The sequence below is a fragment of the Ambystoma mexicanum genome, chromosome 2q (genome assembly GCF_040938575.1).
Source record: "Ambystoma mexicanum isolate Mex_15411 chromosome 2q, UKY_AmexF1_1, whole genome shotgun sequence".
Taxonomy (NCBI): Eukaryota; Metazoa; Chordata; class Amphibia; order Caudata; family Ambystomatidae; genus Ambystoma; species Ambystoma mexicanum.
This window is the reverse complement of record NC_090924.1, coordinates 458854189-458876630: the sequence shown is the minus strand read 5'-3', so window position 1 is coordinate 458876630 and position 22442 is coordinate 458854189. Positions and strand designations below refer to the sequence as shown.

General features: G+C 45.7%; 1 protein-coding gene across 2 annotated transcripts in view; it reads right to left on the bottom strand.

The window, feature by feature from the left end:
- PTPN18 (protein tyrosine phosphatase non-receptor type 18) overlaps nt 1-22442 on the bottom strand; it is a 674845-nt gene that overhangs the window by 199947 nt on the left and 452456 nt on the right. For both annotated transcript variants that reach the window (XM_069647567.1, XM_069647566.1), the window contains exons 10-11: nt 9215-9292; nt 6138-6236 (exon numbers count right to left, since the gene is read on the bottom strand). In XM_069647567.1, coding sequence (XP_069503668.1) covers nt 6138-6236; nt 9215-9292 — 177 coding nt within the window. The remainder of the gene's footprint in view (nt 1-6137; nt 6237-9214; nt 9293-22442) is intronic.

Genomic DNA, 22442 nt, shown 5'->3' with positions numbered 1-22442 from the left:
TTTATAAAATGGGGCTGTAAAACCATCAGGGCCCGGGGCTTTGTTACTTGGGAGTCCTTTTATTGCTTTGCTAACTTCTTCTTCCCTAATGGGGGCTTCTAATGTTTGTTTATCCTCTTCTGCTATTTTTGGTATCTGTAGGGTCATTAGATATGCTTCTTGGGCGTTTATGTTAGGGCTTTCGGTGGAGTAGAGATCTTGATAGTATTGCCTCAGTGCTTCCCCCATTTCGTGTGTGCGAGTTTGGACATCCCCCTTCGCATCGCACATGGCCTTGATCGTCGTTTCTTTCTTTTTGGCCCTTAGCTGTCTCGCCAGTAATCTATCTGCCTTGTTCGCCTTAATGTAATATCTCTGTTTCAGATATAGTAAATTACGTTCTGCACCCTTTGTACGTAACATCTCTAATTGCCCTTGTGTATGTCTTAGTGATTTTTTTAAAAGCCTGGTGGGGTGTGTCAGTACTTTTTCTTGTATATCTTCTATTGTTCTTTCCAATTCCTTTTCCCATTGAAACTTTTGTTTATCTCTTGTGATTTTCAACGCTATCATCTTCCCCCGCAGCACTGCTTTAAATGTATCCCAGACTGTACTCACTGCCACCTCCCCGGTGTCGTTCTGTGTAAAGTATTCCTCTATCATTTCCCTTATTGTCTCCCCTGTTGCTGGGTCCTGGATCAACTCCTGCGGGAGCTTCCACCTCCAGAGCCCGTTCTTTCTCCCTGGGAATGCCACATCTAGCCACAGTGGGGCATGATCCGATAGGGCGATCGTGCCCTTTTCCACCCCTTGTATTTTTCCCAGTAGTCCCACTGATACCCATAAATAGTCTATCCTGGACATAGTATTATGGACATGTGAGAAATATGTGTACCCCCTCTGTTCGCCCTTCAATTCCCTCCAAACGTCATTCAGGGCCATGTGGTCCATTCTTTGCCTCAGGTTCTTCGATGGCGCCCTTTGTCCCTGAGTATTCCCCGTGCTCCTATCCAAATGTGGATTCCATGCCAAATTAAAGTCCCCTCCCATGATCACTTCCCCTTTTGCAAATTATGATATGTTGTTTTAATGTGTCTTTGGTTGTTGTTCTTAATTTCCATTCATCAGAGTGGTAGCTCCCCAAACCAACATGGTGGAAATAGTGCTGATTCCTGAATGGAGGGTTCATGAACTTCAGACCTTCTCACAATTCTAAACTGCCTTTCATTGTTCACCTTCATGAGGGAAGGTCCTGTCTAAGTTAAGTTCCTGATTCAAGGCATTTGTGATAAGTTCAGGTGGAGACAACTTTAAATGATCAATTGCAGCAGTCCAGACCTGCGTGGGACAAGCTCAGCTGATCATTTGGTGGGAGCGCTGCACATTATTTGAGCAAAGGAAGATTTATTTAAATTTAAAGATTATTTTAACTTTAGGTGTTTAGTTAGTTAGTTGTTTAGGTTCTTTGAGAGTCTAAGGATAACACAGTTTTAATCCTACAGTCAGCAATATTTGATTAACAGCAATTGCTCTGAAGACTATTAAAACTGGAGAAAATGTTCTGCTAATAGACATTTCATATTGGGTAATTGCTGGTATTTTCACTGGAGTTAAATCATATGCTTAATATGAAACGTTACAATTCCTTTACCTCAATGAATATCTTTATCTTTTGGCAAGTGGTTACTGCGCAGTGCTAAGAACGTTGTAGGTTCATTACTGTGTAGTCTGCGCATGTGTGAAGGAGAGTTGTTCCATTAAACGCATCACGCATGTGCAAGGGATCCATTCAAGAACTGCATTGTACGCAGGTGCTAAGGAGAACTGTTTGTCTCATGATTATCGCGCATGTGCAAGGGAGCTATTCTTGAACTACATTGTTAATAACCTATGCATGTGCTAAGGAGACCTGTTTTTTAAATGCTTATCGCACATGTGCGAGAGAGTTATTCCTGAACTACATTGTTAATAATCTACACATGCGCTAAGGAGACCTGTTTCTTAAATGTTTATTGCGCATGTGCGAGGGAGTAATTCCTGAACGATATTGTGCATAATCCACACATGCACGAAGGAGAACTGTTTCTTAACATTTACTGCGCATGTGCAGGAGAATAATATTTTAACTAATTTGTCTGCGCATGTGTCAAGATGTAGTAGTGGAGAAGAATTCCTTCAATACCCCGCTGCTTCAAAGTAGATTCGGCAGAGTTCTCAGATCGAAGAGATCGCGCGTAAAGTAATCATTAAGAAAGTGCATCCTCTGCTTTGTCAAGTCTTTTGTTTTAAAAGCAAGTAATGAAAATTCAAAAGTGCATTTGCTAGGTTTAATGCAGCAGACAGGGTAGGTCTGATAAGTGCAGGAAGAATAAGGGGGGGCTGTATGGGTACAGATACAGACCCCAGTGCAAGGGGTGGCCCGGAGGCAGTGCGGGAGGGTGGCAGGGTGAGCAGGTACCTGGGCCCGAAGGACTGAGGGTGGCCAGGTGCACAGTGCCAAGAGAGAACAGATCAGCAGGGGAGAGGGGGAGCGAAGGCAGAAGAAAAGAGGAAGGTCTTGAGGTGATTCCGGAACCGGAGATGGTTCTGCTCAGGTTTTAGAGTAGCAGGGAGGCTGTTCCAGAGGGACGCCCCAGCCGAAGACAGAGATCTACCCCCAGCTTGTTTCTTTGAAAAACTACTGACCCTGAGGGAGTTGGAGGTAGAGGAGCGAAGAGCTCGAGAGGGGAGGTATTTGCGGAGGGATAGCTGAAGGTATTTTGGACCCAGGCCCCGGAAAGCCTTGTGGACAATGCAGAGGGTTTTGAATTTAATCCTTGCATCTACTAGGAGCCAGTGGAGAGATTTCCGAGCTGGAGAGATACGATCCCAGGGCTTGAGGCCAAGGACAAGTCTTGCAGTCCTGTTCTGGATTAGTTGCAGAGGGCGGAGAGTAGAGGCAGGTAGATTTAGAAAGCGGCTGTTACAATAGTCCAAGCTAGAGAGAACCAGAGCTTGGGATACCATGAGCTTCTGGGGGTAGGAGAGGAAAGGCAGAGGTACCTCTGAGGAGGTGCAGTCGGAAATATGACTTTTTAGAGACCTCAGAGATGTGAGCGGAGAAGGAAAGGGTGGAGTCAAAGATAACCCTGAGGTTCTTAGCCTCGCAGGTGGGGGTAGGAGGAGGGCCAAGGGAGGCCGGCCAGAGAGTGAGGGGAAAGGATGGTGAATGTGTGCTGATGAGGAGGATCTCCGTCTTGCTGGCATTCCGACAAAGATCATTGGCGGAACACCAATCTTGAATGGCAGTTAGGCAATCAGAGATGAGAGATGGAGAGAAGGTGACAAGGGCAGCCTGAAAATGAGTCGAGTGTCGTCAGCGTAGCACTGGAAATTTTAGCAGAAAGTGGCAATGCAGTGGCAGAGAGTTGCCAGGTATTGGTTGAAAAGCCAGGGCGAGAGGTTAGACACCTGGGGAACACCACAGGTAGAAAGGAAGATAGATGAAAGGAAGGACCCAAGTTGGACCTGGGAGGGTCGATCTGAGAGGAAAGAGGTCTGCCAGGCCAGAGCCTGATCAATGATACCCAGGTTTTCACGGAGACGGTTGAGCAGGATGGTATGGTTGACCGTGTCGAAGGCAGAAGAGAGATCAAGGAGGATGAGGACAGAGGGAATGTTAGAGTCAATGTTGGAGAGCAGATCTTCACAGATGTTCAGGAGATTCATGCAAGTTGAATCTGATTTTGTGAAAGCTATTTGCAAGAGGAGATTCTAGGTTACAGAGATATCCTTTCATTCAGAGAGACTAAAGACTATCTTCAATTGGTTCTGGCAAAGTACTTATCTCTGATTAACAAGGATTCTGAACTTAACCTCCAGGTAAATAAAAGGAAGTTAGACAGGTATGGGGTCTAGAATTATTGTTAGTAACTAAGCAAGCAGAGTTATTGGAATGTATAAATTATAATCAATCTTAATGTTTTCTCCTACAGATTGCAGTCCACCAGAAGTAGGCGTCTGTCATTTGTTATTTTATCCAACTCCCCTTTTCCCTTGGGAGTGTTAGTTCTTCAACTGGGTTATAGGCAGTTGTTGATCAAACGTTCTTGAGGGATCTGTGGGGCTCAGCATCTCCTGCAGACCCAGAAGTCAGGACCGGACAGATATCTTCTTTGCCACTGTGCATATGGACCTTGATTCATGGCAGCAATGTTGTCTAATCTTTTTGGGTTTTCCATATGCGCTGCTTGCGTGTCGACTCTCTCGTAAACTCTTGCCAATTCCAGTACCTCTTTTAATGGAAGGGATTTTTTAGTAAGTGCTTTCTAAACTGAGATGATACACAACCTTCAATAATTCTTAATCTGATTGCCTCATCATTATTGAAATGTGTAAAGTCACAATATGTTGCTTTTCGCTGGAGGCGCAGCGCAAATTGCGCTATGGTTTCATGTGGGCTTTGTGTGCACTGGTTAAAGATATATCTCTCATAGTCCCAATTTGGCAGAACTATAATCTGGCTATTTATTGTTGCCACCAGAAGTTGATATGTTCATTTTTCCTCTGCAGGGATTGTTTTGATAATGGTTTTCAATTCTTTCCCCACTAAGTTTATAAAAATTCTTGCCATCTCCGTCATTGATCTTCCTCTGGTTCCAAATTGAATGGATTTGGTCTGCGTAAATAATTAGTTGGATCGGCAGACATGGCTGTTTCCAAGATGACCTGAGGTGAACTTATGTCCCCACTTGCATTTTCAGAAGACATGTTAGCTAATTGTGATGATGTTTGATATTTATTTGTGCGATCACTATCTGTATTCTTTTCTCACTTTGTTTTTTATACGTTTTGCTTTATTTCACCCTTGTTGTGTTTATTTTATTTATTTGTTATTTTGCATTCACAATGTCTATATTGACAGTGCATGTAATAACAGTATTTTTCTATTGCTGCTTTACATCCATCTTGTTAAATAATTCCAGACTCATTTCCTCTTTTGATGCCTTTCACAATTTGTTCGTGGTATCATTATTTTCATAGTTCCAATTTCATTTAATTGCTAGTTGCTATTTGCTGCTTTGCTTCGTGTTCCCTTTTACTTTCACTTGTCTTTGTCTCCCTTTCGTTTCGTTGCACTATGCTGCAGAGCTTGCACGGAGCGTTGTCATGGCAACTTGTTATTTCGTTTCCCAAAATGGCGGCAGTTTTTTTTTACGCCTTTGGGTCCTTTTTTCTAATCTTTGTTTGTACTTCCTTACACCAGTCACTGTTCCACTCCTCACGCTGCGCTTCACGCTTGCAGTAAGCACCGTTACTATTAAAATAATGCCTTCTTCACATCTTAATGTTTATCAATGCTTTTTTTTTTAAAGTTCTTTCACATCTATATCACGTTGTGCGCCTTACCGTTTTCTTTATTGTATCTCTCTGTATTTTCTTGTCGAACTCTGCTATCGTTATCTGTGTCACTTTTGTTGTAATTTATGCGTCTGTCCACTCCTTTTTTTTCCAGTTACACACTTGTTTGTTCCCTCTTTTCTTGGGTTCCGTTTCTCCTCGTCGCCATTGTTATGTACTTTCTTTTACTATTATATGAATACTCCAGAGCCGCTCATTTAGGACCTTATCCTTTTAATATTAATCTCTAACTGAACTCCCATCTCCTCACATTCTAGATTCCTTAAACAACTTCACATTCCAATGTAATATTCTCTATAAGTCTAATACATGGGCTATCATATATTAATACATAAACAACTACCTAACAATACATAACAGTACTCACCACAAAACATACAAAGTAAGAGATCAGAATCTACACTTCCAGTTTAAAATGGACTTAACTTGTACCCCAGGTCCGACTGCCCCATCACTCTCTATTGCATACTCTGCAAAGGAAACAGTGTTTGACCATTGCCTTGCCTTCAATTTCCCTCTTTTGTCCCCAAGTGAATGTATGTTTGCCGGGGTTAGGGGCTTCTCGATCAGGTCAGGGCAGACCAACCTTGCAATTTCCCAAGTCAAGTGCCTAATCGCAACTGACCCTATTGCACCAAGCACCCCACTCAGTCAATTCCTCACCCTTTGCTTTCATGTTACTGTACATTGGTGACACTTGCGTTCTCTGTGCCTTATCTCTGCTGGGCGACCCATCCCCATCCTTTGTTCCCATGTACCTCAGTGAGTTGCAGATTCTCATAGCATGGAGTTGAGCTGATCTTCAGTTGCTTTTCAAACATTTCAGTGATGGCATGGTAGAGAAACTCGTACTGCTCCTAAAGAATGAAAATGTGAGAGTTACACAGGGTAAGAAAGTGGGAGCCTATCACTGGAGAATGATCCCCAACTTCAGGGACATCATTTAGGGGTCGCCAGGGGTTGCAACTGCAACTGCTGAGGTCTCCCTTGCTACCCCTGAAAAAACCGGGAAAAAATAGAACACTTTTTTTCTAAGCCCCTGGGCTGTGGTCAGCGCCATATTGCTTCTGGAGTAGCTGGATTTCTTGTTCGGGCCCCTTACAAAAAGAACAGGGGTTCCACAAGTCTAACACTTTCAAGTGACCATAAATAAGAAAGAATAGGAATACCAAATAATGTGTCTTTCTGGAATTCTATACAATAATTGCTAGACTCATTAAAACTTTATTTCAGGCACACTTCAGGAGGTGAGTCACAGATTTAGTCTGTTCCTAAACACCTCAACTCAGCTTTTCATCCTTCTGAGGTTAATAAATGAGTACCACCACAGGTTGGGTGATATTGTATGTATATTTTTTCTATGTAAAGCGCTTAAACGTAAGTGCTGTGTAATAACACATCATTCTCATTTGGACATGGATGTCTGCTTGCATTCACAGTAATTTGGTAATATGGGCCTTATGTATGGTAATATGTATCTTAACGATACATATGGCAATCCATTCTTTTATGAAATATATATCACATTATAGTGATATCGTAACCATATTTTTCATAGTGTACTTAGGAACAATGCAATGGGATGCCACTTCCTGTTTTGTTAAGTGGTGAAAGGTCGTGTGCCATCGCTTCCCGCAATATCACTTTGGGGTGGGGTCAAATAACATCACTTCCTGTGATGTCAGAGGTCGAGGGTCGTGCTAAGTCACTTCTGCTACCCCTGGCATGTTGGTGAAATGACGTTGCTGCCCAACTTTGCAAGCCCCTCCCCGAGGGCGCTATGGGGAATCTTTCAGAAGCATAGGCAGTGAAATTGGAGTGCCCATCTCCATCAACACTCTTTATCAGCAGGGTCTGCTGTTCAAAATGGCAAACTATGGGGAGCTCCTAGATCCTGCATTTGCTGCATAAACCTCGATATGTTCTGCAATTACTAGTTTTAAAGCACTGGATGTCTGGAGAGCTCAGGAGTCCAACAATTCCATCCTTGTAGGCAGAAGGTGTTCTAAAAATGGCATAGGAGCATTGCCTACAGGGGAGCTCAGCCATACTGCCTTAAAAGGAGGAATGGCGCCTGACCATTAGCTTTGTTGAAGCTCAGAGCATCTGTGTAATCACTGCTTCTTCCATCAGAAAGCGCTCCATGGACTGGTTTTGGGGGCGTTGGCTGTGATGGAAAGTACATCTTGTGAAACCTTCTGCAATACCATCATCGACTGCAGGGGTTTATTGGCAGCATGTCAGAGCTTTGGGGGTTGCCAAGGCTCCTGCAATTCTAAGGGGATATTATACATGCCATAAACGTTGGGGAACCGAGTTTCTCTAGTGCTAGCCTCGCCCATGTGGGACTGCTGTGCATAATTGTGTAGGCATGGTGGATTGGTGGCACTCACAAGTCCTGTAGTGTCAGCCTTCCCTAGAATGGGATTATGGCTGCCCTTCCCTCAGCAGGAAGGACTACAGGGAATTGTTACTAACAGCGAGGGATCTTCAAACATGTATATGTATGTAGGTGATTTATGTAGCATAAGCCTAGCCAGAAAGCAATGCAGTACTGCACAGCAGAGGGAGTGGCACATAGTGTTGTGCGGGATTGTTTAGTCAGTCTATGGTCCTCATTTGTTAGTACAGTGTTCCTTGAAGAGCACAGTATTTAGTTGTTAGCAGTAAGGTTGTTCCAGAACGTGGGATCAAAGCAGGCAAATGCTTGTTTTCCGGTCTTCTTGCAATTCTTGGATTCCGGGCTGGCAATATCTCAGCTCCTTGAGTTACATTGCCCTCCTACGATAGTGATCTATTCAGTTACGTATAATTGCATCTTGGAAATTAGAACATTATAGGAGATGCAGGCAGTCTTGAATGTGATGAAACCTTGGAGGGGATGCCAGTGTGATTCCTTGAGTTTGAGGGAGATGTGGCTGAATTTCATATGATGTATGATGAGGCATGCCGCGTCATGCTGGACAGCTTTCAGAGGGACAGAGTTGTGATTGGGACACCTGCCAGAAGGGCATTTCCACCATCTAGGTGGGAGAGCACCAGGTCCAGGACAAAGGATCTGAAGACAAGGTGGGGGATGAAGTGTTTGATTCGTACACAAGTGGGAGCTGGTACCATGCTATTTGTATCATCTTGACAATGTGTGCTTTGAAGAGAGTTCACAATGATTGGTGAAGCTGGGGGACTTTGCACTAAGTGTGTGTTGGGGAGAGAAGCTGTCAAGATCCATCTCTGTTAACCAGTTTTGTCCTTTGGTGTATTTGGTGGCATCTCCAAGGAGGATGAACTCTGTTTGGGTAGGCTTGAGTTTCAGGTAGGCACTTCACATCCAGGATTGAGCGGTGGAGGGGCAATGCTTCAGTTGGTGAATGTCCTTGAGGCAGTTGACCTTCAGGCTGTGTGCTATCTGCATACTGGTGGATTTTGATGTTGAATTTGGCCATCGGTGGGTCGATTTAGAGGTTGAAGATGCAGTGGAGTGGATGGAGCCCTGTGAGACTCTGCGGGTCACTGGGGCGTGGTGCTTTATGGAACTGTACTCACTCTGCTGAGGTGCTGGGGTAAATAGTGCAGGGCTGCTGGCTGTAAGGAATTCAGAAAACCTATATGGCCTGTCCTCAAAGCATGAAATGCAGTAGGGTTTGGGGAAGGAGCAGCATCTGTCGAGGAGCCCAAAGCTCATGCAATGCTTGCCTCCCCTAGCAGGAGGCAAATCTAGTGACTAATGTAGGAGGGCCCGGGAAGGCTTCAGCGACCTCTGACCCATCTGACAAGTATTCTCTTCCCCTCATGTCCCCCAGTCCCAAGATGCCTCTATGTGCAGTCTGTGACTAACCTTGGTCTGCACAGCTGAGGGTCTCTGCTGCCTCATTTCCATAACAATTTGGAAAATGCTGAAATTATTCGGAACTTTCTGCAGGGAAAGAAAAAAGGTGCATTTGAGACATAGAATTCAAAGGAACAACTGCTGCATTGTTAAATCTGCAGACATTCTGTTTGGCCGACTCTTTTCCAAAATGTACTCTCAGTGGAGCCCGATTTTTATTAACTGCTCTAGTCACCTAGTATGGGACCCCATTGCACTTTGTGAAAATATATTAAAAATCAAAATTGCACTGTGCATGCCATCATCCTCCCCATCACAATTCCTCTGCCATACGACTTTGTACCAACGCAGCAAATGTTTTCTTTTTTAGGGTTATTATTGAAGTCTTTCAAAATAATGTTTGCACTGTGGTGTACTTTCACCGCCAAAGGTTTAGGCGCATTGGGAAGATGTATTTTATATCTAGTACCAGTGCTAATGATAGGTCCTCTTAGATTAAGTCCTTTTTGCTCTACCAGTAGGAGATACAGTTGTGCCAATGAGTCTTGCTCATTTTGAAGATGCACCTCTCTATCGCCTGTCCCAGGTGTCTGGTTTCACGAGGCCCCGTAATAAAAAAGGCCCCCAATAGAAACATGTGCCTGACTGGGTCTCTAGCACTTGTGGCTCCATCAGTACATTTGTGCTGCTTTACTGCACAAACCAGGTAAAAAAAGACAGAGCGTACAGTGTGAGGGACTCTGTGGCAAGGGCTGCTGTTGGAGGGAGGTTAGTTGATATGATAAGTCATTTATAACGCGCCTGTACACAAGTGTTTCAGTTATGAAGGAGTTGCTGCATCTCAGTTTCATCTACGGATCACACGTAGGGGAAAAGGGCCGCTGCTGTTACTCAGGGTGTCAGCGTTAGAGAGGCATCAGATCTGGCCTTGCTGTTAGCACTTGGGATGTCCCTATAACAACCACGCTCAATCTGGAGTAGGCATCCTTGGTTGAGTAATAGAGCAGACAGAGACAAGGATATGGGGGTTCAATTGATCCTGATGCAACCTGTCAACATGATGCAAAGTCCTACACTCATTGTTACAGAGAAGACATGGTTCTGCTGTTTTGTCCAAAACTGGAATAGAGATTTTGTGGATTGCTCGTTTGAAAGATCTTGCCTCTTCACTTTCAGATTGGGAAAATCACATCTGCTGACATTCCTCGTTGCAGGCAGCAGCATACCGCACATACATCATCCTACTATGCGTCGTCTTAACTCTGCTTACAGAAAAAAAACACAGTTCTCGACAAAAGATGGTGGTCAACTTTGGCATAGAAGCTATTGGAGAATGAAGTCTGTCCCGGGATCCACTCCTGCTAAATCCCATACCTGAAAGGATGCGTGGAGACCCCTTCATGTGGATTGTGCAGCCACTTGTGAGGTAATGGGCCCAGATAACATCAGCAGTGATACTATTTGCAATAATGGCGTAATCTCACGTTGTGCCCGGGCATACAATCCCTATGTTCCGAAGGGTTTAGTCTTGACGTATGCAGTGGCTAGATGCGTTGAACTCGATAAAGGCTTTTGAACATCTGTACATGGTGCCCCTGTTTAGCTGGAGTGCAGTGTTGATGGGTAGGTTGTAGCAGAGAGAGCTAACGCACCTTTTTTTTCTTCAACTAGATATTTTATTAGCTTTTAAAACATAATAAGACATCAGACATCAGCACTTGGGCACCGAGATACGGGACAACACATTGTTAGTATGGGTATCTTCAGATAGTTCCGAAGCTGGGGAAAAGGACTATACATCCCGAGGGGGGGGAGATGACCGCTGCGTGGTGATAGTTCTCAGCCATACATGTCAGTCCAGCCAGCAGGTTAGTGGGGTCCTGCGCATGAGACCAGGGAATCGTTCCGCGTGGTCCATGAATGGAGCCCAGAAGCTTCGAAAGAGGTTGCCCAGGCGAAGTGCTGTATTCCTTTCAGCTGCTAAGATGCCCCAGCACTTGGACCACCAGAGTGGTATGGAAGGACCCTCGGGGTGTTTCCAAAGTCTCGCGAGGGCAATCTTGGCCTCCGTCAATAGGCGAGTACATAGGCCAGCCATGTGGCCCGACAGCGGTAGGTCCCCGTCCCTTCTATCCCCCAGCAGAACAATCCCAGGGTCCCAAGGGGTAGAAAGGCCTGTAATCGAGTGGATGTGGTTCAACACGCCTCTCCAGTAGTTTATTGCTTTCGGCAATCCCACAATCCCACAAGAGGTGGAACAATGAGCCCTCAGAGGGGCATCCTCTCCAGCAGTTCGAGGATGGGCAGGAGCCGGATTTATGTAGTTGCACCGGAGTGCTAACGTGCCTTTTTAGATCTGCCGTGGGATGAAACTTATTTTTGTGTAAAACATTTTGAAAGAGGAAGCGTTCCACAGCGTTCCCAGGGCTCCTGACCAGTACCTGAAAGGGTAGATGGGTAGGTGACCACAGAATGATGAAATATGACTTGATTGGGAGATTGATCTAGAAGTGTTGTTGGATACGTCTGCAATAGTGTGATAAACCTTATTGAGCAGCTTCACTTATGCTTCAGAATTTCCATATTGGAAAATCATTCACATTGAGCCTAAAATATGCTGTCAGCATTTAAACACATTTGCACATTACTGCATTTAATCATTGTTTCACCTTTCCCTTCAAGAGCAGGGCCTATCTAATCTGTGAAGCAATTGTCCAGGTGATAACGTCACCTGCGATTAAACTCTGGGAATTATTGGGATGGCTCAGAGGTTGCACTGAAGAGAATCAATCTGCAACCCCACCATTCTGTTAGATTTCGGATACTATGTGTAAGATTCTGAATCTGAAATATGGATTTTTTCTTAATATTTATTTGTTGGCATTGCTTGTAATGAAACAGTACATTAATTTATTGGCTTCAGATGAAAAAAATAGAAAATTCATGCTAGTGCCACTGTGACTTGTGTTTCGCCCCCAGAGCTTTAGCAAGGCAACAAAACAAATATATAAAACGACACAGCTTGTAAGAGCAAACAATGATATCTAACATGCACATATATACGAACCACATTACAAAAGATTTTAAAATGCTGATTCAACAAACTGGTTTCAAAAAAACAAAAAAGGTGACGAAAAACGTATAAGGCTGATGTTAGTGCACAATATCACAACCATGGTACACTGCAATAAAGTTGTTGTATTCGAGGAGAATTAACTCCAATGACCAACCCAGGCCTCCTTTGGAGTAGTGGTATATAAACAATGATTTAAGGTTTGTTTGGAATAGTAAATAGCAAGTGCATTATGTGAGAGAGTATCTGAATTCATAGCGGGTTGTGTCATATGCAACATTATAACATAGGTCAATTAATTGACGCCATGACAGCGAATTTCAATTGCATTCATGAAAGATTACTTAACTTCACACAATGTGTCAAGATTAGCACAATGGCTGAAGTTCAACCGCACATATAGATCTGCCTGTGTGGGTAATTTAAATAAAATATTTTTTATGGAATGAAGAAATAAATAGTATGGCTTCATCAAGCGCCTATAATACAGCCATAACTCTGTGAATAAGAAACCGTATGGGCCAGTGTCCAAAAAGGTAAAAGCTTGCCTCGGAGCTCCCGTGTTATTACGTATACCAATTTCGGCGTGTTGCACAAATAGATTGACAAATAACATGATGTTTCACCATTAATGAGCTGTTATGGCATCAACGTGCCCAGGTTGGTTAGAAGCCTAAAGGCTGGACTGTTAAGTCCATTCCCAACATTTATGAGATACAGATTCTATGACAAGACCAGAGGAAAGGTGTTAAGCTTCTCAAATGTTAATCACCAGAGAACAGAGTCAAAGTTTAACAACCAACAAACACAAAGCGCTACCCTTCTCATGAACCCAGGGAGATGGAGAGGTCCTGGAAGAAACGGTCACGGGTGGCACTCCGTTAAGAGAGGCACAGGACACCCAGGAAGGGTTTGGCTGGTTGTGCCGAAGTAAGGTGGACAGATAAATAGACACACAGCTGAAGTAATGAGAAGGAAGAGTAGGCAAGTGTAGCAAGGAATAAGGTACAACAGAATGGATTCCCTCTAGGGGTGTGTGCAGATATAGGAAAAGAGTATTCCACGGACCTTAGGAAAAACTCTAGCCTTCTGCACAGTTTGCTATAACAGAGGCCCACGCTGTTTGCTCATGGCTTGGAACAGCAGCTATGGGTGTCTGTAACGTAGAAACGAGACAAGGGAAGGGGCAGAGGTTGACTGATGGAAACCAACAGACAAGCTCTGTACAAAAGGGTCTACAGACAGTACAAGAGAAGATACTAACAGACAAATCCAGGAAAAAGGAAGTCGATAGCAAACTAGCAGAAGGAAATGAAGGGAAAGTCGTGTAACAGGATTGGATAGCAGAGGACAGTAGGGAACAAGGTTGAGAGCTCAGAGGAGCAGGAAAGCAATGAGCAAGCCCACAAGAGCCGGGCTGTAAGGTAGGGAGCCCAGAGGGAAAGGGCTTAGGGCAGCGGAGTAAAGCAGGCTGCATGGCACGGAGCCCAGAAGGGCCGGGCAGCAAGGAGTGAGCCCTGGGGGGCAGGGCCGCTGACCGTAGAAGGCTGCAGAGGACTGTAGAGGGCTGCTGGGCTGAAAACCCAGCGGACAAAGGCTGTAGGTAGCAAGCAGCGGAGCGTGATCGGCTGCAAGGTAGGAAGCCCCGAGGACAAGGGCTGTAGGCAGCCGGAGTGAGGCAGGCTGCAGAGCAAGGAGTCCAGAGGACAAGGGCTGTAGGCAGCCGGAGTGAGGCAGGCTGCAGAGCAGGGAGCCCAGAGGACAAGGGCTGTAGGCAGCCGGAGTGAGGCAGGCTGCAGAGCAAGAGCTTGGAAGACCAGGGCGGAAGGTAGCAGCTGAGCGTGATCGGCTGCAAGGCAGAAACCCAGAAGGGCAAAGGCGGAGGCTGGAAAGCAGCAGAGCATGATCGGCTGCAAAGCAGAGAGCCCGACAGGGCAAGGGCGGAGGCTGGAAAGCAGCAGAGCGTGATCAGCTGCGATGTAGAGAGCCCGGCAGGGCACTGGATCCAAAGCCGGAGAAAGGAGGAACCGCATACAAAGATCCGTAGCTCGAAGCAAAAAGGTGCCGGAAGGACTCTTAATGCAAGAGACTGAGCCCCTGCAGGCAGCAGCTTTTATACCGCCCAGCCCAGCACAGAGGCAGGCTAATTGGTTGCACCTGGCTCAGCACACCTGCAGACAATCAGCCACCTCCCTCTCTGTTCCTGAGCTGGTGGAAGCAGAGCAAATCCCTAGGGCTTCTGGGGATTGTAGTTCTGAAGATGACGAATAGGAATGGTCAGGAATAGATGGTTATAGCCAAGTGCCTTGTGGTAAGTGTAGTTTGTTGGGAAAAATAGAAAAGCACCAAAGTCTTGCAAATGGGAAATAAGGTCCATATTGATTGCAAATGTATGCGCCCATGGCGCAGGCATGACAGAAACACCATGTGAGCCTGATAACCAATAAATGTTGACTAGCTCATATAATGTCCTTGGTCTGTATAACACAACCTCTCTCTTTGATGCTGCAGGGACGGTGTGAGGGATCCGAAATGAAAGCTAAACACACAATTGTCATGTTTTTGGTTAAAGATTTTTATTCAACTTAAATGGATTTGGAAAATGCCTCTCTGACCCTATTGCAAAGAGAGTTCCTCTACCTAAGAACCAAAAATGAATGATCTGTCTTAGTCAGGATGTCATAAATCAAAAGCCTTCCTTGTGTCCAAACATTCTAACCCGTCCCTGACACTAAAACAAAATAATAAAGTGACAAGGGAAATGTCTTTAACCTGGTATTTGCAAAAGGTGTTCTTAAATAAAAATAGAACAGTTCCAAAGTAAATGTTCTCCAAAATGAAAAAGACCTGAGTTCCAGAAGGTGATTCTCTTCCCCTGGATTCTTCACTGGTATCAAATGTCTCTGGGTCAACAATCCTGTTAGATAATAACCGTTCAGTCTTGTAAGCTCTTCTTTAAGAAATGTTCCATTCTTTAAACACAAGTTACTTCTTTGGTTAAACACAGTTTCTGGCTGACATTCCTTAAAGGTTTGCAATTTGCCTGGTATACTCCCTTCCAGGACTCTTCATGCACTTCCAACTGCCTGGTGTACTCTTCTGTCAGGACTTCTCTTGCACTTACAACAGCCTGGTGTACTTTCCTGCCAGGACATCTCTTGTACTTACAAATGCCTTGTGTTCTCCCGGGCCAGGACTTCTCTTCTTGTACTTTCAACTGCCTGGTGTATGCTTGCCTGGACTTCACATATATCATGGTTCCTCTTTACTTCCAATTAGCATATACCTTTCTTAGCTTGGTATATCTACTTGTTCTCACAGTTCCTTTAAGCTTTGCCCCACATTTGCATTCACTTCTAATTGTGTTAGGGTTGGCACTTTGGCCTTTTAATTCACAAACAATCTTCTGGTTATTTCAGTTTCAGAAACTTCTCAATGTTCAAATTCTCTATGGTGCGGTCGCCAAAATGCCACAGGGTCCCCATTCTTAGCAGATTGACTCCCCTGCTGTGTGCAGCGTTTTCAGTCTTCCTCGTGCTTATGCAGCATGCCTTTGCCGCTTGCTTCCCAATCCAGGTGGCTTTGAGGTTTCTCCAGCTTCTCTCATGGCTCTGCTCCTGCACACCGGCTTCTCTTCTGCTTACGGTAAGGACAAGGCTGCTTCTGCTAGCTACCGGACACCCAGGAATTCTCTTGTGGTTCCTGGCATCTCCACAGCACGCCTTGCTTGCACCACATTACTTTCCTTGTTGGCTGCTCAGCTTCTTTGCTCCACCACACTGGCTTGCATCTTCAGTTTTCACACACCGATGTATGCATCCAGGTTCTGTACACCGGTTCATGCCTCCAGCTTCTGTCTCCCTTCAATGGAGATGCCACGTCTTCTCCTGAGCACCCTCTCATAGTTTGGACACCATTTTTAAAGGGCCCGCACACGGGTATGTTTGCCCAAAAACTAGCATGCTCATTAACATTCTTGCTGCTCTCTGTCACATCCTTCACCCTCCTCGTCTCAGTAGTTAGGTGGTTGTGGTAATTGAAGTCCACAGATATGAACTGATGACTTAGGCGGTTGTGGGAATTGAAGTCCATCGATAGTTTCTGGTGCATAATGCCTGAGGAATCTTTCCCAATGATTTTATATGGAGGATCAGTTTTACATGAAGAAAAACTAGAACTGAAAAGGGGTTTCTTACAGCTTTTACTCTTCAGGTTATGTATGGCAATTTGACCTAAAGGGTATTGGGCAACAGGGGGGTCGTCCAGATGGGAAAATGAGGGATACTGAGCCTTATCCAGTGAAGTCATGACATCTCCCAAGTGGCTGTCTCCCCGGTTGCTGTCTCCTCCCTCATGTAGCCGCCCCAGGGTCAGGATCAGGTAGTGGCTGCCATCCCCTGGTCACATGGTAGGAGGTTACCACCAGGGAATCTGTGATGACTCCACTGGAGTCATCACAACAGTTACATACTTCTCTCTGGTATACTGTGTGTAAGTGTTTGACTTTAATGGTGATCATTGTATGATAAGCAGTGATTCACTTAGTATTACCAGTGTCCACCAGTATTTTCCTAGTGTTGTACACCGGGACAGATTGGGAGTCAATGGAGCAGCAGAGGGCTCCCGATGCAGGTGGAGACTTGTTCAGGTGAGCTGGCGGGTCTGCCAGTTCGAGCATTACCCAGCGTGCATAGAAAACACTGAACTGTTGCTGCTATAAAGTGATTAGATTGTCAGTGACATAGCAACAGTTGCGGGAGAGGCAGTCAAGCTGCGCATCTGAGTCCTTACCATCCTCCTCCTCCTCTGAATATGATAAACTGCTATTCTAATAAATACAATAATAGTAGTAATTAAAAATAAACATAAAGAAAGAAAACAGACTTGTGCAGGTAGAGGCCTTGCTGTCAGGAGGGAGTACAAAAGAAGAAGTCACAAAACTGCCTCAAAAGACGCATCCAGGGGGAAAAAGGGGAAATGGTGGGGATGGATGGATGGAAATGATTAATTGTTATTAAGGTGCTTTTTGTGTATTTATGATTTGTTGTACTTCTTTTTTTGTTTTTTTATTTTGTTTTTGTTTGTGTGTAAGGTTTCTTAATAAAGCAAGTGCACAGGAAATAAAAAAAGAAAAATGGAAAGTGAGAGGTGATCGCCCCCTGCATGAATTTAAAAAAGCGTTTTTTAACAAAGAAACAAGCTCAAGATGCAAAACTTTGCGACGCAAAATTCATCCGCCGCTGGGAATAAATCTCCAACTTTCACTTCTGCTGAAGGGGATGATGAGTAGTCATCCGTTTCTGACCCCAACATGGGGAATGTCAGTACCAATGACAGTGATGTAGGGAGAGGAAGAGGAGCAATTGAAGGAAGAGTAAGAGGACTTTGACCCAGATGCCCACATCCATCCCCAGTCATCTAAGGTGGCAAGATAACTTCACAACTGACTGTGAAGCCTGCTAGATAAAGAAGCGAGGAGCATATTGAGGGTGGAATGCCCTCGACTGCACCTAGAAAAGAGCTGCAGTCCCAGTTCTAGATGCCAAGATTATTACATTCCTAGGGAAATTCAGAAAAGACCGAAAGCAGGACATTGACTGGTCCTGGCGAGAATTTCAGAACAGACGATTGGGGATGATGGGACCTCTAGCAAGGATATTGGAAATTGTTAGGAAAGATTTCGTAATTGTAGGTAATTTTCCTTCCATGTGGCAACCCCTAAACTTTTTGCTGTTGTTTTTCACCTTGTTCTTGACTTTGCCAGAGAAGTGCAGCCTTCTGCCGCACTCCTCTGGGCTTTCGCTCTTTTCTTATGGGGAAACTGACATGCCCTTAAGACAGTCAGTACCGGGGAACGCTGTTTCCCGTAGTTTCTTTTATCATGTTGCGGCTTTCGTGCAACATGACACAAGAGGGCACTGTAAGCTAAGTTACAGCTCTCTTGGGTCTCTAGCCTTCTACAGGCCCTAGATACTCGTTTAGGATTGTATTTGATCGGTGCAAGTAATTCAGGGACGGGAATGGTGGCAGCGATCGTTTCTTTATATTTTGAGCTCCTTTTGGCGTTCTAAGCACGTTTTCTGCGCTTAACCCAAAATGGTGGCCTGGCTCCCAAAATGGCCAGACCACGAGGCTCCTTTGTCCTGTCCGCTGACCGTCTTGCTCCCTTCACCTTCCCCAGGTCGAGTCGACCCGGGGCCTTCCTTATTTGGGCATGTACTTTCCCGCGAAAGACGGATGCTTTCGCGGGCTTCTACATGTCTTTTGTGCGCCTCCAGGATGTGGGCTGGGATGTCTGGTCCCAATACACATCCTGGGTGCCAGAGAGTCTAGGGTGGTGTGAATGCCTGGGACCACCGTGGTCCGTGATTGGTCCACGAATGGTGTGAGTTTTGATGAGCGGATCTCCCATTGGGTCCCCTCCGTTATGGCGCGAAGGGAACCGTGGATAAGAGGGGGCTGGAAACACCACTACCATGTCGATCTCCTGAGTTCTCACGAACGAAGGAATACAGGAGCCAAGTATCCTGCAACCAAGAGGCTGGACCGAGGAATCGCTGGTGACCCGCTGAAGGACTTCTGCTCTGCACTGCTGTCGCCTTGTGAAACCCTTTTCACCTTTGATCGAACCAGAAGGCCTGTACTGGTACTTCGACCTTTGGAATAGCGGGAACAGCTATTCTCGGCATCTTCATCATCTCCTGCCAGTAAGCCTTTGGAAGCGTCTCTGGGCCATCCAGTTGACTGACCAGCTTACAAGGGAGTCTTGCTCTGTAACCGCCGCCAGGTTGTGTTGTATTTCGAGTCCTTGTCACTCTCACACGCTTAGTACACTTGGCGTTCCCAAGTCTGAAGTGAGTAGTGTACATTTGGCTCAGATAAACACGGCCGCTCCGTTGCCCTGCTGTGGTGACAAAACTGTGCAGGTTTCTTCGATTGGGACGTCTTTTTACTCAACACGACGACGAGGCGTTCCCTGCTCTTCTGAACCTGCCAGCTGCTGAAACTGACGCGGAGAAGCCTGGGTCTGCTTGCATCGGGGACCGGTGAGTAGTTTATCTAGGATCTGGTCGCCCTCCTGCAGGAGCCCATTGCTTTTCCCCGCTGTGTAAAACAGCACCCTTTTGCCGTACTCGCGCTCTGCTTCTGCCCACTGTGGAGGCTGCGCTTGAGTCGCGGAACTTGTTCTCCTTCATTTGTGCACTGAACTGAACTGCCTGATTTCCTTAGAAGAGACTCTCCTTTTGCCCGTTGGCACCAGCGTGTGCAGGTACTTTTGAGCACAAGGCTCCACTCTTCGCAGGGCTCGGACTTCCATCTAGTTAGGTGCCTCTGAAGGCGAACTGAGTCTAAAGCATTGTATCGCACTGCCTGTTTTCCTTCCCTTGCAGGTGGACTACACATTTCGTGCATATAACGCTTGCGACTGTCGTATTTGTATATATAGTGTGTTGATATGGTATGTGTTGGTTTAATATTGTGATACTGTGATTTTCTCGCTACGGTCATTGTTTTAAAGGCCTTAAAATAAATGTGTATATATTTTTGATATAACAACTGTTTGGAGTAGTTTGTAAGTGATCTTGCTTTGTGTGCTCATTGCGGGCTTTCAGTCACCCTCACCCCTCTTGAGACCTAGTCTTGACCGCCACGATCGCTACCTTGATTGGTCTGGCTCGTCCAGAGGTTACCCTGTTCCAAGTAATTAGGTTGGCCTTCTGAACTTCTGCGCCACCAGGACAGAGTTCAGAAATCCGTCTTAACAAATTGGTGTACAGCGGTGGGATACGACTGAAGGTATCCAGTGTTGCGCACGAACGAAGGCATTTCAGGTTATTCCAACCAGGACACGTAGTGAATTGTTGTAGTATAACTTTAAAAAGGCCATAGTCCTATCTAACAGTATGGAAACAAATACCTTGTTAACTTTAAATGCTTCCAAATCAGAAACATTGAAAAAGATGTGTGCGGAGAGAGGTGTTTCCTCTCAAGGCACGAAATTGGAAATGATCCAAAGAATCGTGGCGTGGCAAGAAGCGCAGCTTGACGCTATAACTTCTGAGGACAGTGCGGAAGGTGGTGGGGCTGCTCTCACTGGTAGAACCGACGGTTCTGCCGCCGCACTGATCCATCGCGACCACGAGGACAGGGAGGACGAGATGTCTAATGTTTCCTCTGCCAGTGCTGATGGGGAGGCTATGCTTGAATTCAAGAAGCAAGAGCTGCGGTTTAGGCAGCAGGAGCTTGAATTCAGCATAGCCAAACTAAAAATCGAACAGGCAGAAAAACAAAAAGACAGGGATCACCAGTTGGAACTGGCCAAGCTTCAGTTTGCAAATGGGTCCAAGGGTCCTGGACATGGGCCTGGGGCCTCCTCTCATCCACGGTTTCCGAAAGATCTGCTCAGTGTGTATGAAGAAAGGAATGACATTATGGACTGGCTGAATGCGTTTGAGTATGCATGCGAAGTTCAACAAGTTGACAATGCTGATAAGATTGCCTGGTTACTCAGCAGACTGCCCCATTCTGGCTGTAGTGCCATTATGGAAATGTCGAAGGCTGAGCGAGCTGTTAAAGCAAACTCTCATTTTAAAGTTTGGGAAGACTCCGGCCCAATATTTGAAACGTTTCAGAGAGTATAAGAAAAAGGAAGGTGGTACTTGGGTATCTTATGTCACTGAATCCTTGAAAAACTTAACTGGCTGGGTCGAAGGTTATAAGGTTTCTACCTTCGAAGGCATGATAAATCTTGTCATGCTGGAACACATTTTTGCTTCTTCTTCCCTGGAGCTTAAGCAGCATTTGGCCGATTCGAAGGAGATAGATCCTAAGAAGCTGGCCATTGCAGCTGACTTATGGGTGTCACATCGAGTGTCCCATAAGGACAAAACTCATCCTGGTAAGCAGGAGGAAGGGAAAAAGTCCAAAGATATGGAGGGTGGAGAATCTGCTAAATCTTCTTCCCATAAGGGCCACAAAAAGAAAAATAAGGGTAAGACACAAGAGAACTCGCAGGGTAGTGGAGGTCCGCCTCCGAAACAGAACTCTGGTTACAATAAGCCTCCCTATGTAAACAGACCCAATGGATCGTGTTTTGCTTGTGGAGCAACTGACCATGTGAAGGGGGATCCACGTTGTAAGGTTAGACCTTTGGAGGTCCACTCCGCTAATCTGGCCTTCTCCTCCTACGAGGAAGAAGAGATTACAGGAGCATCCTTCTCCTCAGACTCATTTCCCAGCGGGATAGAGGCTGAGGTAGTTTTAGTTTCCCTGGGTTCCTGGGAGCCTAAAGTCGCAGAGGCTTATGCTAGGATTCCGGATAATACCAAGCACTACTTTAAAGACAGTGTGCTGATCAATGGAGTAGATACTCCAGCTCTTAGGGATAGTGGGTGCAGTCGCACTGTAGTGGATTCTACCTTGGTAGACTCAGAGGAAGTTGCCAGAGCTACTCTGATGCCCACTAAGTTGGCTGACGGCCCCCTCCGTATGTTTCCCGTAATACCTGTAAATCTTACTTTAAATGGTACAGCAGTCAGGATTCCAGTGAGCATTCAGAGAAACGTCCCGGGAAAGGTCTTGTTAGGTAATGATCTCAGAGCTTTAGGGCTCGTAGGAGACACTGCCGAAAGACCCTACACACGGTCTCAAGCACGGGCAGCATTGGCCAAGACCAATACGCCGCCCCAGCCGAAGGGGAAACCCAAGGCGAAAGGAGTCGACAAGTCACGACGAGGGAAAGAGAATATTCCCCCGAGCTCGCCTACCACTGCGGTGGAGGAAGTTGGTCAATCGCCCGGGCCTGACGAGGAGGTGGCGATGCCTGAAGTATTCGACCCCAACGATCATCCTGAACTAAAAGACTTGTTAGTTGAAGGAGGTCCTGATAGGGACGAATTCAGTAAAGGCCAACGTGAGTGCCCATCTCTGGAAGGCCTAAGGAGACAGGCCTGCGCCCAGCTTGAGGGTGAACCTCCTGGGACGCATAGGATTTATTGGGAAGGTGGACTCCTGTATAGCGAGCCCACATAGTCTACAGAAGGAGACCATAGGAGGTTGGTGGTTCCCCTTGCTGTTAGGCCCTTCCTCCTGCAGTTGGCGCATGAAGTTCCCCTTGCTGGTCACCTTGGTATGAAGAGGACCAAGCAAAGGTTATCCATGCAC